Source organism: Sceloporus undulatus, chromosome 1 (assembly GCF_019175285.1).
Source record: "Sceloporus undulatus isolate JIND9_A2432 ecotype Alabama chromosome 1, SceUnd_v1.1, whole genome shotgun sequence".
Classification (NCBI taxonomy): Eukaryota; Metazoa; Chordata; class Lepidosauria; order Squamata; family Phrynosomatidae; genus Sceloporus; species Sceloporus undulatus.
The window spans coordinates 146,013,864-146,029,355 of record NC_056522.1 but is presented as its reverse complement, the minus strand read 5'-3'; the positions used below and the strand labels follow the sequence as shown (position 1 = coordinate 146,029,355).

Sequence of the window (15,492 nt, the reverse complement as noted above, 5' to 3'; positions counted from 1 at the left end):
CTATGCTTTCTATTAACAAGTTTCATTGAAGTAGAACTTTGAGATCAGCCTCAGCCCCTGGCAATTAAGATATCTTTGGCCCCATACAGACAGGCCAAAATAAAACTGCTTTGGGTCACTTTGGAGGTATGCTGTTTCAATGATGCATGCGTCCTAAGAGTCCGGAAGCTGCACCAAAGCTGTGCTCCAGTCCTTAGGACTGGATCGTGGCTTTGGCGCAGCTTTCAGACTCTTAGGACGCATGCATCATTAAAACAGCATACCTTCAAAGTGACTTGAAGCAGCTTTATTTTGGCCTGTCTGTATGGGGCCTTAGAAAAGAAAAAGACTGCATGAATTCAAGATAATAATGAAGAAGAAAGTCAGGTCTAGCACTGTCAAATAAGAATTTATGAACAGCATATATAAGATATGGATTCTTCCCTTCATTATCTTAAAGATGGCAACCCTAGGGACATTTAGAAGACACACATCTAATAATATTTATATGTAACCCAACAAAAATAACTAGATTTATAAGCAGAGGTACTTATAGCATCCACGGATTTGTCTAACTTTAAATCAAAGCATGCCTAATCTAGCAAAAATTGCATTTAAAAAAATGATGTCCAAGAGAATGGGGCTCCAGCATAGGCAGAATTCGCCTAATGCGGGGAGGGGTCCGGAACGGATCCCCCGCGTAAGGCAAGGGTCCACTGTATAGGTCTGTCCCTGGTTTTCCACTCTAACAAATGCATCTGAGGAAGTAGACTTTCTCATGCTGCCAATTTCTTTCTTTCAGTTAGTCTCAAAGGTGCTACAAGATCTATCTACATACTGATCCTACAGACTAACACATCTATATCTGAATTCCACCACTGTGAAGATTCTCATCATTCCAAGATTCACTTCAGTCATGGTTTCCTGATACTTGAGAGACACATTTTTCTACCATTTTTGGAATATTTCAAACATTATTTCCATCTCTAATTCATTCATAGGAGAAAAAGGAGCATGCAGACTTGAAGTTTGCTTACAATCAAATATGAATTGAGCCACAAGCAAAGATGAAAGAGAGTTAACTGTTTTGAACAATGAAAATAAGATTGTACAGTGGTGCCTCGGGTTACGAAATTAATTCGTTCCGCGGCCGCTTTCGTAACCCGAAAAGCCTTCGTAAGCCGAATTGCCATAGGCGCTAATGGGGAAAAGCCGCGATTCCGTGCGAAAAAGCCGAAAAAAGCACCAAAAGTTTTTTCGTAACCCGAAAAAACATTCGTAACCCGGAACAATGATTCCCTATGGGATTTTTTCGTATCCCGAAAATTTCGTAACCTGGGTATTTCGTATCCCGAGGTACCACTGTATTGCTATTTTTACTACACCATGAATGTCAAGCACAGGTAAACAGGAAATATAGAGAAACTGTATGCATATAAACTAAACCAAACTGTAATATGTTATGATGTTTGGTATCAATTTAATGCAGAAGGGAGCATTTCTCTGCTTAACATTTCCATTTTAATTATCAAGCAGGATAATAAAGATCAAGGCCTAAATCTAATGACTTGTTCCATCTAGGGTGAGCTCATAGAATCAATTGCAGGATCTAAGCCAAAACTCATGGAAATCCCGTTTAGTCAATGGATTTGTTCTACAGGAGAATACCAATTAGAATGAGAGTCATTTATTTAAAATGAAATATTTAAAACTGGATTAGAAATTATACATCATTTTTAATATAAACATTTTCCTGAATTAGTTACGTAAGTACTGTATGCCTTAAATAAAATAGTATAAAATGTTATCTGAACATAATATTAGAACATATTAAAATCTATATTACTTTATCCAATATAGCTGCATTCTCACTGCAGAAATAATCTAGTTTGACACCACTTTAACTGCCATGGCTCAATGCTATAGAATCTAGGAACTGTAAGTTTGCTGTCAACAGTAAGAACCAGTGAAAATATATCACTGACTATCTTCTATGTGGAAGGGGTAACAATTGGCAGCTGGGGTACAGACATGACAGCCTTAATGTGGTACAATATTACATCTTTGGTATCTAAGATTGCAGGTTATGAACATTTAGACTATAAAACAGCAGAGGTCTTTAGTTTCTGCATCATGGAGAGTCTGCGCAGTACCTGTTTCTGGGCATTTAATTTGCAAATAAATGATCTTTACAGTGTTCTCATAAGTGTACAGCACGAACCAGAGATACATTTCATAGCTGCTCTCCTACTGCAGCACATATTCTGTAAGGCAAGCGGCATATGGGCAGTAGGGATTTGGAATTTGGGATATAAAGATTATATTTAGTTACATGCTTTCTTTCAAAAAACTGAAAGCATGATGTAAAACCAGTCCCCATTCTTAGTTACTTAAGTTACACATTTGGTTAATTGAACACAATATGCACGCCAGTATCAAGGGGAGATTTTATTTCATTTCCTGAACAACCATATGGCAACAATACTCCTCCTTCCTGTGTACCTGCTCAGAAAGTTTGAATTAGCAGTTTTCATTCTAGTCCCTGTATATATTTAAAAACAAAACAATATTATATACTGAAAACAATCCTCTTCTATACATGATGCCACAATAACAGAGCATTTCTAAAAGATGCTGTCACATGCCTTCATACCATGTTACTTATACTCTCCTCAGCTAGTTGCTCAGAATAGGGCCTCAAAATTTTTATCAGCATAAGTAAAATATTTGGTTGTTTTCATAATTCATCATCAGGCATAGTAACAAATGAGTGGGTAGGCAGACCAATAGTATTTAATTCTCATAGCATTTTGCCAATATTATTTCTTCTTCTTCTCCTTCTTCTTCTTCTTCTTCTTCTTCTTCTTCTTCTTCTTCTTCTTCATTACAGTCATTTTACTAAATATGTTCTATAAAGGATTTAGTCAGTTTCATAGCTATAAATACAACTGTATCCTAATTTAGCTTTTAGTACTGTATTAGCAACAAGCTGTGTGAGTAGAATACTGTAAACAAATACTTACTGTACCATGGGAAATTGTAAGAAAACCATTTTTAACTATGCACTTCCTCTTCTGCCACACTTTTCTGATTCTGTTTTTTTAAAAAAAGAAACAAAATACGTAATCTAAATTTTGGTGTAACTTGCATTGTTACAGAAGAGACCAAGCAATATGTAACACTGTTTCTCTCTCTCTCTGAAGTAACAGTATTATACATACCCATCACTTTTCTTATAGAGGCTGCCATCTCTTTCAGTGCCATGCTCCTTATTTCCCTGAGGTTGATGTAAACTGTAAGTTGTACTCTGGCGAAGCTGAGACTCCTACAAACGCAGAGGGTTAGGGTTCATTAGAGAACACTATGACTTGTGTCATGTTAGCACATTCACCACAGAATTCAATCACCTTTCCTCTGGTTCCATTATTCACAAACAGAGAGAATCTACACCAGCCTTTCTCAATTTTTTTTACCCTGGAGAAACATCTGAACTAATTTTCAGCTCTCAGAAAACCCCTGCATAAAAATTATTATATCTACAGCTTAGAAAAAAATATTTTTTCCCAATAACAATGTCTTGTGGAACCACTAGCAAAGCTCTCACAGAACCCTAGGATTCTTGGGAGACCTGTACTGCATCCACATTGCAGAAATAATCTGGTTTGACATCACTCTAGCTGCCATGGCTCAGTGCTATGGAATTCTGGGGATTGTAGTTTGTTATAGCACCAGGGCTCTGCTCTGGTGCCACAAACTACAGGTCCCAGAATTCCACAACATTAAGTTGTGGCAGTTAGAATGATGTCAAACTGGATTATTTCTGCAGTGCAGATGTGTCCCTGGTTGTGAAATCCTGATTGAAATGAAACAAAGTGACTTCCTGACTTGCATAAGCAGCTTTTATTTTTCCACCCTATAACCAAAAATGCAATTTAAAATCCAGAGGAAGCATTAAAAATATCTATATTCTGCTAATGGTATAAGCTTACATATCAACCTGAATCCCTTGTAAAAGGCTTCGTCACATACTATTCAATCCCTATCTGGCCTGGCGCAGGACAGTTCAGATCTGCCCCAACTCTCCACCATTGCAAAGACTCCCTATTCCAACACAGGGCAGATGATTGCACAGTGCACACACTTCCTGCTCAGCCACCCACTGCGCCTGCCATCACCACAGGTTGCTTCACTTAGATCGGGATGAGGTGCCAGCCACCATTGGATACCTGGATGCCTCATTCTGACCTGAGGAAAGGGACTAGTGGTACAGGCAGACGCGCTGGGTGGCACAGCGGGATGCATCTCAAACAGCTGCCATTGGAGTGGAGGACAACAGATCTTCCCAGAAGAACCAGAGCATAAAGCATATTATTTTAATGCATGTTCAAGGTGTTATACCCCAGTTCTGGTGCTGAATGGGCCAGATGTCATCTGCTCTGTTAGCACCACAATCAGGGTCTGGGCCATGCATCATCTGGTCTCCCCTCAAAGAGGACTGGGAGAGGCTGATTTATTTGGCCTGTGCAGACATGGCCCTAGATGGGATGGCAGTGACTCAAAGATTTTCCACACTTCTCATGGTAAAGTTTACAGAAATAACCAGAGAAACAGTTACCTGAGCTCAGGATTAATTAAGATTAGCTGGCTGATACTGATTAGACTTTGCAAACCAGGTTTCCACTGAATCATTTACAAACTTGATGAAGAATAAGAGTTCTCTTAGAGTGCTTTGTAGAAGGATTCATCCCGTTTGACTTCTCCACATTTTATTCTGCTATATCCTGAAACTAAAATGAATTCAACTGATGTTGTTACCACTTGATGCACAAGACACTAGGTGCAAAATGGTTTTACTGTAGTGCAAAATTTAAGTAAACAAAAACAAATTGGCAGTTATTGATTGCATAAGCATTTACAAACATACACACACTGGGTCAGTGGAAACACCTTTGGCAGTAATTACAGCTATGAGTCTTCTTGGGTAAACTCTGTGCACCTTTATCCTGTAGTTTTTGCCCATTCTTCTTGACAAAATTGCTTCAGCTCTGTCAGGCTGGATGGGGGCCATCAGGGAACAGCCATTTACATGTCTTGCCACAGATTTTTAATAGGACTGAGGCCTAGGCTTTGTCTGGGCCATTCTAAGACATTCAGGTTCTTGTTTTTAAACCACCCCAGGGTTACTTTGGATGTATGTTCAATATCACTGTCTTACTGGATGAAGAATCTGTCTTGGTCCTAGGTTCCTTGGAGACTGAATACAGGTTACCCTCTATTTGGCTCTATCAATCCTTCCTTCAACCCTGACTAGTTTTCCAGTCCCTGCTGAGGAAAAGCATTGGCATGACATGATGCTGTCATCAGCATGCCCTAGCGTGAGGGTGGCATTGCCCAGGCAAGACCACAGTGATCACCACATACCTAATGGTTATTTTTTTTGTAGCACAGCCAGAAAATTCAATTTTGGCCTCATCATACCAGGAAATTTTCCTCCACATACTTCCTTTGACATGGGTTCGTTTGACTAATGATTTTCTTCCTGTCACTCTTCCATGAATGCTATCTTTTGCAGAGCATCGAATGATAGTTGCCCCATGGAGTTTCTCCCATTTCCGCTGCAGATTCTTCCTGCTCTTTCAGAATTATCACTTGCTGCTTGGTTGCTTCTCTGACTAGTACTCTACCTACTCAGCCATTGATTTTTCATGCAGAACTTTCTCTAAGCAAAGCTGCAGTTGTGCCATGTTCATTCAATTTTTCTATTAATGGATTTACTGGTGGTTTGGATTATGTTCATACTTTGGAATGTGTTCTTATAAGCCAATCCTTACAGTTGCTTCTTCACAACTGTATGCCAGACTTGTTTTGATAGTTCCTTGGTCTTTCTGAAGCTATTTCTCTCTCTCTCTCTCTCTCTCTCTCTCTGTGTGTGTATACACATACATACATACACACACGTAGATAATCTCCAGCAAATGCTGGATCCTTCCAAAAACAGGTGTATTATTATTATTAATATTATTATTATTATTATTTAACTTGAGACCATGTGGCACTGGAACTGTATACATACAGGTGGATTCCTCAACTACTTCTATGACTTCTGGAAACAGTGGGTTATCCCAGACTTTACTTGCATGATTCACAGCAAAAGAGATTAATGTTTTTGCAACCAACAAGTGTCAGTTTGTTTTTATTTACTGTACTTAAGTTTTGCACTACCAAAAATGTTCTTGCACATGCGGTGGTGAGTAACTTGTGTATATCAAGCAGTAATGATGTCAGTTTAATTTATTTCAGTGTAACACAATAAAACATGAAAAAGCCAAAAGAGAATGAATACTTTTCCTAGGTACTATATGGGAGAAAATTATTATGCTTCACATTTTAAATGATAAATATCGAACAGAGACAACATTCAGTATTTCAAGAAACCCACATACAAACAAACCTCTCACACATTATCTTTCATATAATTTTCATATAATACAAAACACAAAAAAAGCTGATGGGATTCCTAGGATGACAAAAAACAAAAACAAGCAACTGGATTTCATCAAAGAAAAAAGTTTTCCAAGAAGTGCAAAAAATGTAACACAGAATGCTCTAGTTCAGGATACCAGATATTCCATTCTATTTCTTCCCTACCGTTTTTCCTGAGCAAGTTTCCTTTTTGGGAAGAGGACATCACCCAAGACATTTTTCCTCCTCGTGTTTTTTTGGGGGGAGGGGGTACTCCTATAAATCTTGGGGGTCTACCCTTACAGTCTCCTTTTACATCCCTTTTGTGAATGAGTGGTGCCCTTTTGGCTATATAACTACCAGCACTCAGAAAACTGAGACTGCTATTTGTCATAGTATAGTCTTGTTTATATCCAATTCATCCAAATGAAATGGGTAATATAAATCCACATAATGTGCACGCTACAAATGGAAGAGACAATTTGGCAAACTGTTTCTTTAAGAAGAGAAGGCCAGTTACTTGAAATGCACACCACAATCATGCAACAAACTATTTACAAAAAACAAAAGGACTTACTCTCCTAGACTTCGGTCACAAAAGGCAAATGCATTTTAGAAAGAAGAAAAGATCAGTTTGCAGTGCAAAAAAACAACAATATCAGAGAGTATTCCAGAGAAATATAGTAACAAGTTGCTTGTACATTAAGACCCTTAAGCTATATACAGATCTGAAAGCATGCTTTTCTGTGTGAGCTTGCATTTCTGTAACTACAGTAGTACCAAAGTGATCACAGTACAGATTCTGGATTTAAATACTATCAATTTTAATTAACATTAAGCATAGTTACACTGCTACCTTCACAAAGGCAGACTTCCTCCCTCTCTTTGTCCCTCTTGTGCTCTGGGACACCCTGGGAATTTACATTTAAGACTCGTGCATTTGAAAGCCACTTTGATATGTTTCTGTACAGTAAGCCCTCCACATCCACAGATTCTGTATACACAGATGCAACCATCTTTTGCTTGAAAATATTATTTTTAATTTCTGAAAAGCAAACCTATTTTGCTGTTTTATATAGGGGACATTGTTTTACTACACCACTGTATATATAGTGGGCACTGGTATCCACTGGCTTTGGTTCCAGGACCAAAATCTACGGATGCTCAAATCCTATTAAATATAATAGCACAGTAAAATGGTGTCCCTTATATAAAATGGCAAAATCAAGGTTTGCTTTTTGGAATTTATGTATTTTAAAAATATTTTCAAGCTGTGGATGGTTGAATCTGTGGATAAGAAATCTGTGGATATGAAGGGCCCATTGTAATGAGACTTCAGCATCGACAGATTTTGGTAGCCACAAGAGTTCCTGGAAGCAAACGTCAGCAGATATCAAGGACCCACTGCATACTGAAAAGCAACAAAGGCCCAATACCAAATTATACACAAAGTTTGAAATGCTTTACTTCTTGCTTGTGAGCAACAGGTTGTGCTAACTAACCCCCTAAGACTCCTACAGTCCTAATCCACAAAAACAATATGCATATATAGGGCTGCACTTCATATACAGCTAAACATTTCTTGACACTTCCACTGCACTTATGCTGATGAAGAGTTAATTTCAGCTGACTAATCTTCCTTCTTCAGTTTCATCCTCATCATTGTCATGTGTGATAATCAGCAACCTGGATGCTTTCATAGAAGGCAAGGGAGAGCTACCTCAGTTGGGAGAATGAGTGGCAAAAGCTGATGAGACACTGTGCTTGGGCCTTAGTCAAACAGGAAAGAGCCCAGAACTCAGAGCCACAACACTCAGAGACATCCACCTCATAGGCACTAAAGTTTTCAGGTCTGTACCAAGCCACATATCTGGCAGGAAATGAGAAACAGAAACAGAGTGTTAAGCTCCATGCCAGAGGACAGCTCCTTCAAAGCTATGCAAAGTGGGATTGCAGCATAGGAGGGAGATCCAAATTCATGGATAAAACCTTGGAAACCCATCAGAATCAATTGTCTGTTCCCATCTGATCACAAATTGTAAGTCAATGCAATGCTAGAAATTTTGGGATTTAAAAGAAAATTTAATCTGAGATGGCAGAATTCTTCTTTCTCCATATCTATACCATTTTCCTTCAGTATCTTAAACAGGCAGTTGAAAATGAACAGACAAGGGAATTGTGAATACAGAAAATGTAAGAGTACTAGGTGTGAATGATTTTCAATTTCTCATTCTCTGCAGTGCTAGGAATTTGAAGACAAAGAAAATTTTATTTGATAGGGGAAAAAATCTTATTGGAGGGCAATTCCTGCATCTCTTCCCACTTTGTTGAAGCTACATCCCTGCTGACAAATCTATCAAATTGCTGGATCTTGGCCATTGAAAACTCACAAAAACATGACAGATGGAAAGATTTTTCCACAATGGCAAACCAGAACCATTTATTAATTATATGAAAGTCCTTCAGCTTCCACATGAGTACATCCAGAGTGACCATAAGTAGGAAGCTTATAATTTCCATTATAAACATGAAATAAACTCTCCAGATTTTGCTCATTCATTCAGCCCTTTGAACTTTGCTTAATCATAAGGTAATCCACTTGAAACTTCACCAATTCTTTCCTCACTGCACATAGTAGGCATGTCAAAAGCTAACACCAGGGAAAATGAGGGGCCTTGACAGAATGCTAAAACCTAACCCAGGATGTGAGATACACAACTGTGATGGGGAAAATGACAACAGATTGAAAATGTACCCTACAACTGAACAAAGCTTCAAGTCAAATTAACAACCCCACAGTAGTTTTCTTATCTGTAAAGAGGCTGTATCAGCTACCACAATAAGGAAAAAGATAGTGCTGAAGGAATTCTCTGCATAGGAAAGTGACCTCAGGAAGAAGGCAAGAATCCAACCGGAAAGAAGGAATTTATTTCCTTCCCTTTCCCAATGGACAGAAATCATCAAAGACTGGGGACTGCAACTGAGAAAACTGGCCTCTGAGGCTGAGAGAGTATTATCTGCCTAAGATAACCCAGTGGGTTTTCATAGCTGAACAGGGATTCAAACTTTGGTCTCCAGAGTCAAAGTCAAATGCTCACACCCCTACACCTCACCAGATTACTGGTATCCAAATGCATATTTCCCTCATCATTCTAGGATATGTATTTCAACAGGCATCCAAGTAAACATTCCACAAAAAGCTGTGTAAATGATTTAGATACAGTCCCCATTCCTGATCCAGAAATTAATATAACAAAAGAAGTTTGATTCCACACATGAACATCCTTAGCTGGTTGTAGTAGCATAGGCAAAGGTGAAATGGCAGATTCAAAGGGGAATTAAGGCTGACTAATTTAATTCCTTTCAAGGGTCTATTCCAAGCGTGACTATGGGCCGGAACAGACAGGCCAAAATAAAGCTGCCTCGGGTCACTTTGGAGATATGCTGTTTAAATGATGCATGCATTCTAAGAGGCTGGAAGCCACGGAAAAGCCATGATCCAGTCCTAAGAACTGGAGCACAGCTTTGGTGCAGCTTCTGGCATCTTAAAATGTGTGTGTAATTTAAACAGCATACCTCCAAAGTGGCCTGAAGCAGCTTTATTTTGGCCTGTCTGTTTGGGCCCTGTTTTAATCCAGTTTACTATTCATATTATTACATAAAAGTGCACAGCTGCCATATTGAGGGTGATATTTCAAAACTAACAAAATGGACTACTGCCTGAGGCTACATCCACACTGCAGAAATAACTCAGTTTGACATCACTTTGACTGCCATGGCCCAATGCTATGGAATTCTGGAAATTGTAGTTTTGTAAGACATTTAGCCTTCTCTATCAGAGAGCTCTGGTGCCACAACAAACTACACATCCCAGGATTCTATATCGTTGCTATAGAATCCTGTTGTTGGGGTTTTTTAAAGCTTAGCAAAATCTTATTTATCTGATTAAAAAAAAACCCTGGTTATTAGGTCTTTTTCTTTGTTAGAAGTGCTTTCAATCTCAGAATGAGAACCAGTTACACCATCATGGTTTATATGCACTGCATAGATGTTTTAAAATAGTTCATGGGGGGGGGGGGTTGGTCTGTATTTGCCATCTGTCTAATTGTTCGAGGTTGGCACAGGAGCTACCACATAACATTTGTCCTTGAAAAACCAGTATGGATTTGATACACTGAACCAAAAAAACAACAACCCTGTTTTTCACTTAGAGACCATTATCTGGGAAACATTCCAAAAGCTATCCCATATATGCAAAACCTGATATTTTGACCCTCTCTCAATAATTTATTTTTTAAAGCTTGCAGTTGCAGAATCTGTACTAAAATGTCTCAGAGAAAAACAAGCAAAGAAGTCTTTGTGGGGAAGGAGGAGGGCAGGGAGAAAGCAAGCCTTTCAGGAAATCTATTTTTTAGCATGATCTCACTGAACCCTCCCTGGCCCAAGAGTACACATTTTATGCAGTCAGTGAAATTATAAATGCTTCAACAGAATTAGAAAAGTATGTTAAATCACCTTACATGCTCACCTCTTTCTGATCAACCTGAAGAGCAGATTTTAAAATATCCCTAAGTTGAATTAACTGCTTTCTTTCTTCATCTTGCACTTGCTTTATCTAAAGTAGAGATACAATGAAACTTATGAGTCAGCACATAGTTTGGACAGATGCAAAAGTAATACTGCTTATCTCTTTAAATCAGTTTTAAAAAAATTAGGGTTTCTTTATCAAGGGAAACTGAAAAATCCATACTAAAAAGAAAAAATAATCCAAAAGAATCCTTAAGAATTAGTTTGCATACTTTAAAACAAAGTATAACAACAATTTCTAGACCTTTTCATAACTTTTATTTTTGACATTACACAGAAAATATTTTGCACTCTTCTGTGTTCTAAGATAAGTAAATTAGGGGTGAAATAGGTGGTCAATTTGAGGGCGAAACAGACAGCCAATTTGGGGCGTCTTGGAGCCGCCCTCTTTAGGCTGGATTGAGGCCATGTCAAACATTGGCCCCAATCCAGCCAGCTTCCGCCCCAAATAGTAGCAGAAAAAAGCCACCCCTTTGTCTCTAGAGCCACCTTTTTGCCAGCTCCAGGGCTTTTTGCCAGCTCCAGGGCGAGTGGCACCTAAATGCCATGTCCCCCAAGCTAGATAGAAGTTGGCTGGCATGTAATTGCCAGCACAGCTTCTATCCGGTTTGGGGGCACGCCCCCAAGCTGGAACCACACCCCCAAGCTGGCAAAAAAAACCAGACTTTCGGGGTCATCTGTTTCAGCCCAAGTTCCTAAAGACTCTTCTGTCTAATTTTTCAGTTTCCCTAGGTACAGGCAGTCTCACAATTTATCAGAAAACACATAGTATTGTCTTTTTGTTGTCTTACAAGAGTTTTTTCTTTGCTTCCTTTTGTTCTTCTTAAGAGACTGGAACAGATTCCCAATTCCCTGCCCTCCATGAGACAATTCCAATTGCTGTTCCCCACTGGTTATTACTGCAATTGACAGCATGCTTTCACCAGCCACTTAAGCTGGGGCTAGTCTGGAGCATTATGCCCTGGACTGGTCCTGGACAAACCAAGATCGGGACCACGCACACCAGTGTCTGGTGTGACACTCCATTGTTCTGCACAGTTGGGCTGGCACCGCATTAGTCCACTGGTCTGTCCCTCTTGCTGCCACCACTGCCACTGGAGCCTCACTGGCCAAGCAGCTCCCAGCGAGAACCTGGCAGTCACTATTATGTCTGCTAAGGTCAGAACAGAGCACCCCACCATGTGATTAACAAGGTTGAAGTTTCTCTACCTTCTCCTTGTTGATTACACAGGAGCCCTGTTTTGACCTCACCAGAAGCAACAGAGCATCAGGCGGCAGGCTTTACCCAGGGAGCCCTGGCAGTGCAGTTGTTAAATGGCACAAAACAAAAAGAGCCCAGCAACTGAAAATACAATGGGCCCTTGGTATCAGCTGAGGCTTGGTTCCAGGACCCCATCTGCCTCAGGTATAACAAAATCTGTGGATGCTCAAATCCTATTATATAAAATGGGGTAGTAAAATGGTGTTCCTTATATAATATGGCAAAAAGTTTTGCTTTCTGGATTTTTACAAAAATGTATTTTCAAGCCATGGATGATTGAATCCATGGAAATGGAGGGCCAACTGTACTACTAGATATCTGTTTTGAACCAGCTCAGAGTTTCCTCTTCTATTGGTCTTTTTTTCCATTTTCAGAAGAACTGAATATTCTCCAAATTTTATTTCTGTCTTTTTTGTATTGTTTACTTTATGATTAAAAAAAATATTTTCCCCTTTTCCTGCCCTTGTGTCTTTCCTCATGATCCATTTCTTTTATAGTTTCAATTTTAAAAGTTTAAGGATAGGTTTGTTTTTGTTGTTACTGTAATTTTGTTTTGTTTTAATGGAACTGTGTGTTCTATGAACCTGATGAGCTGCTTTGGAGACCTGGCTGTATGGAAGATACATGTAGAATAAATAGGTAATATAACTGGCATATAGCAACTCACAGTGTGAAGGTCTGTGGAGAGCTTCTCTATCGAAGGTTTGAGACTTTCGACTGCTTTCAGACCATCCTGAAAGAAGCTTTGGGAGAATAAAAAACTTATAGAATAAAAAGGAAATTGTACAAATTAATTTATAGCATCTGAACTTTCTGAATATCCATGGCACAAAAACTTTGCTCTATGATGCATGCAGCATAGATGACCCACCACTGCAGTGTCAAAATCTATAAAGAAACTTTATCACGAACACATCTTCTAAAATACTTCCACAATATAGAATTAACTGTCTTGGTATGAAGACAACTGCCATAAAAATCTTCTTTATTGCATTCTACAGGCTAAACCCAGACTTAAGTGCTTATCACACAATGCTTTTATACTGTTAGAATGTTGAATTAATCCTGCCTTTGCCCATGGCATTGGCAGCATTCTCCTGTGTGGTAACACCTATTCTCCCCCCATTCCATGTCATTCCGTTCATGTTCCTGCAAGTGCTGTGTGATAAGCTTAACAGTGTTATCTTCACTGTGTGATATATTGATAAAATAGCAGTGTAATAGTACAGTGGCATCATGCCATAATACTAGTAAGGCTTAATTTTGTAAAAAAAATAATAATAATGAGAAATGGTGTGGTGTGAATGAAATTGTTCATATTGCAGACCTTACAATGTGGGAAAGGACACAGTAGAAGATACATTGTTCAAGCATAAATATGGTGGTGTGTAATGCACAATGTCCATATTCAGCTACTTGCAGTATGGGAGAAGTGGTTTCCTGGATGGGGCAACCTGAAACAACTGTCTAGTGTGATCTACAACTTTGTTTTTCACAAGAAAAAGTGCATCAAAACTGGCAGGAGTGGCAGGGTCTGTTTCTCTTCCTATATCACCACTTAAAGTGTAAGATATGGGCAGTGAGGAGCAAGTTGTAAAGATGTCATGCTGTAATTGTGTTATTATGGCTTTATCTTTTTCCCAAAAAAATATATGAAAGTAAACCACTCATAAAGTATGTAGGAAGACAGGGCATAGATAGATAAAGGCATTGGTGCAGATGAAAAAACCCCCACGGATATCACACTATTAAAGTGCATAGTGAGGGTGTGATACATAGCATCAACAATCAGCTATCATCATGAGTACAGCTGAAATGAATTTTGAACATAGTAACTTGGTATAAACAGCATAGTGTGAAAAGAACCCAAGTCATACCAAGAGCATACCCAATGAAATCAATGGGAAAAGTCTTGGGTTCAATAGGTCTGTGAAAAGCGTGACTGTTGGGATTTAACATGTGTGAGTTCATTTTAAAAGATTTTCATGGCAACAATGTTCAACATCAGAAGAGAAGTAGAAGTGCAACTCTGAGAACTACAACTTTAAATCTCTAAGAATCTATATTCTGACAAAAAGATATGACTAAAACCCATTTTGTTGCAGTATTTGTTCTAAAGCTATTCTGCCTTCACTTTTTATTTGCATAAGAGAATCAGAAAGGGAAAGACTAACCAATTCCCAGAGCTGAATGAAGAACAAAACTGACTAGTATCGTTTGCAGTACAACTTAAATATGAAGAGTATTTAGTCCTACATGAAATAAAATATATAGTTCATGACATCGTTATGAAGTTGTTGGCTGAGATCCAAAGTAGTCATTTAAGGCTTGGATAAAGGAATGGTTTCTTTGGCATTTTCACTACTGCAGCCCCCCACCCGACAAAGCAAAGCTGCCAGAAAAAGCTGCAGCAATCAAAGGTATGAAGAAATCTGTATATATGATTACAATTTTTGGAAAAGTATTTAATGATCCATGGTCTATATCTTGGGTCATGGTCATACAGAATGTGCACCTCCTTCCTTCTCACAATCTCAGACAAACAAGAATGAACTTCAAGCACCATATTTTACTGTAAACTCGGTTTTTCTGGGTTCATTCACATGAAAGTCACTACTGATTCAAGGCTGTTTCTCAGTAAGAATACCAAGGTCTGGCTGATGCCATATGCACTCCACATTGTAGGAAGCAAAGGAAATCAAAGGGAATTGAAACAATCAGTGCTTCAGCTTGAACACAGAGCAGCACTGATGCAGCAGTTCTCCATACAGTCAAGAGCTCTCACATTTATGCACAATTTGCGGTGGGGCCAGCTCCAAATGACAGTCCCTCTGAGAGTAAATTAAAAGAAGATCCCTTATTTATGTCATAGCTTCATGTGCACAAAGATGCCCCTGTGGTGTTCTTGAGTAGTCAAGTTGTATTATATTGCATGCACAGACTTGCCACAGGAGCATCAAAACACAAAGCACAAAGATATCAGCCAGCACATCTGTCTCTAGAATGATATTTACAGATCTTGGCCCTGTATGGGAGACAGATACTTTACATCGGGATGGGCAGAATGTGGTCCAAAGGTTGTACTGCCTTTTCTGGAAGCCCCCAGCAGTGACAGTTTTCAACAGGTTGAACCCCCTACTGCCCAATAGTTTAAAATTAAAGAAACAAAGGCGGGATACAGACCGCCCCTTTGTGCCACGTAT

At 39.0% G+C, this 15,492-nt stretch overlaps 1 protein-coding gene across 1 annotated transcript in view; it reads right to left on the bottom strand.

Annotated features, from left to right (window-relative positions):
• ASAP2 (ArfGAP with SH3 domain, ankyrin repeat and PH domain 2) overlaps positions 1 to 15,492 on the bottom strand; it is a 119,073-nt gene that overhangs the window by 42,638 nt on the left and 60,943 nt on the right. Inside the window, 4 exon segments of the mRNA XM_042446767.1 lie at positions 3,003 to 3,072; positions 3,201 to 3,304; positions 10,970 to 11,056; positions 12,957 to 13,032. Coding sequence (XP_042302701.1) covers positions 3,003 to 3,072; positions 3,201 to 3,304; positions 10,970 to 11,056; positions 12,957 to 13,032 — 337 coding nt within the window.